This window comes from Ipomoea triloba, chromosome 5, assembly GCF_003576645.1.
Source record: "Ipomoea triloba cultivar NCNSP0323 chromosome 5, ASM357664v1".
In the NCBI taxonomy this organism is placed as follows: Eukaryota; Viridiplantae; Streptophyta; class Magnoliopsida; order Solanales; family Convolvulaceae; genus Ipomoea; species Ipomoea triloba.
This window is the reverse complement of record NC_044920.1, coordinates 28,183,564-28,185,143: the sequence shown is the minus strand read 5'-3', so window position 1 is coordinate 28,185,143 and position 1,580 is coordinate 28,183,564. Positions and strand designations below refer to the sequence as shown.

General features: G+C 44.9%; 1 protein-coding gene across 1 annotated transcript; it reads right to left on the bottom strand.

Annotated features, from left to right (window-relative positions):
• LOC116019078 (putative clathrin assembly protein At4g40080) lies at nt 1-1,197 on the bottom strand. Its single transcript, XM_031259163.1, has one exon. It carries the CDS (start codon nt 1,092-1,094, stop codon nt 75-77), a length of 1,020 nt encoding a protein of 339 aa, XP_031115023.1. The 5' UTR covers nt 1,095-1,197; the 3' UTR covers nt 1-74.
• Nucleotides 1,198-1,580: the final 383 nt, after the last annotated feature.

Sequence of the window (1,580 nt, the reverse complement as noted above, 5' to 3'; positions counted from 1 at the left end):
TTTGCTCAGAAAAAAATATCACTCAAATAAAGAAATAATTACAATTACAATACTAATTATAATAATTATTATTATTATAAAACATTATTATCGATTATATATTTATCCGATGAAATCCGTACCATGTGTTCAAAATTTGCGACTCGGGCTGGGAACCGAGCCGACTCACATTTTCTGCTAAAACTCAGTAACCTTCTCTCTTTACAAACCCTAGTAGACGTCTCAATTTTCTCTCTCAATTCAATCGCTAAACTCGATGAATTTTCAATGGAGGATTTCTGCTCGGTGAACAAAACTGATAATCTCTCTGTGCAATCCTCCAATCTCCTGAGCGCCAATGCCAACTCGACCGAGTCACCGAAACTCAGACAATCCATCCGCTGTTTCAACTCAGTGAGTCGCGATAAGGTTTCGTCGAGGATAGAGAAGTTATCATCGGATAACAAACGCATGATTTCGTGGATTAATTTGTTGCTTTCTAAGAGGAAGGAATCGGGAGCTTTGCAGGTTTCTTCGATGAGTACGACGAGCGAGTCGACGTCTCTGATCAAATCGTGGTTCAAAAACGCCGAGATTCTCTCGTCGCGGCCGAGATTCTCGGGGGCAGTTGAGGACGCGGAGACGAAGTAGCCGAGGATTCTGGAGGCGAAGAGGAGCGTTTCGAGGTAGCGCGCGTAGAATCTGACCCAGGCGGAGAGCGTGAGCGTGGCGGCGGACGCGCCGTCGCGGAAGGCGGAGAGTTTGAGGTAGTTGCGGCCGCCGGAGGCGGGGAAGATGGAGAGCTGGTCCTGGAGGATGAAGGGGCCGCGGGTGATGACGTGGTGGATGGTGAGGAGGCACTTGAGGGCGACGGTGGAGTCGCCGGTGCGGTGGAGGCGGTCCATGAGGGCGGAGATGAGGGCGGAGGCGGTGGCGCGTGAGCTGTTGCCGAGGGAGAGGAGAGCGGAGAGGTCGGGCGGGGCGGAGGGGGAGTGTGTGGTGGCGCGTAGGACGGCGAGGTTGAGAGAGGTGGTTGTGGGGTTAGAAAGCAAGGCGGCTTTGGATTGGGAAGCTTTGTCTTTAATGGCTCCCATGATAGCTGTGATTCTTCCCATGGCGGATGAAAGAGAGAGAAAGTGAAAGGACTGTGAGAGAGAGACAGAAAGAAAGAAAGAAGGCTTTTCTGTTGGGTAAATCGCAATGACAAAATATATATCTGCAAGAGATTACTTGTACGTCGATCTGAACCGGTCACCATCGCCATTGACGACTGATAAATTGTGGAAAATTCTTGAATGCAAACCCACGAGGTCAACCCACTAGGGGTTTTGATTAAAATATGTATCTTTTATTTGATCTTATCTTTTTCTTTTCATTTTCCTTTTTATTTTTAAACTTTAAACCCAAATTTTCTTTTTATTGGACTATATATTACTCCCTCCGTCCCATTTTGGTTGTCTGGTTCGTTTAACGAGGTTTGACTGAAGTTATTTTTAATCCAATTTTTCATAATATTAAGTTTAGTATTAATATATAAAATTTATATATTTAGAAACTACATCAAAAGTACTATTAAACACAAAAAATTAAATTTAAAAATA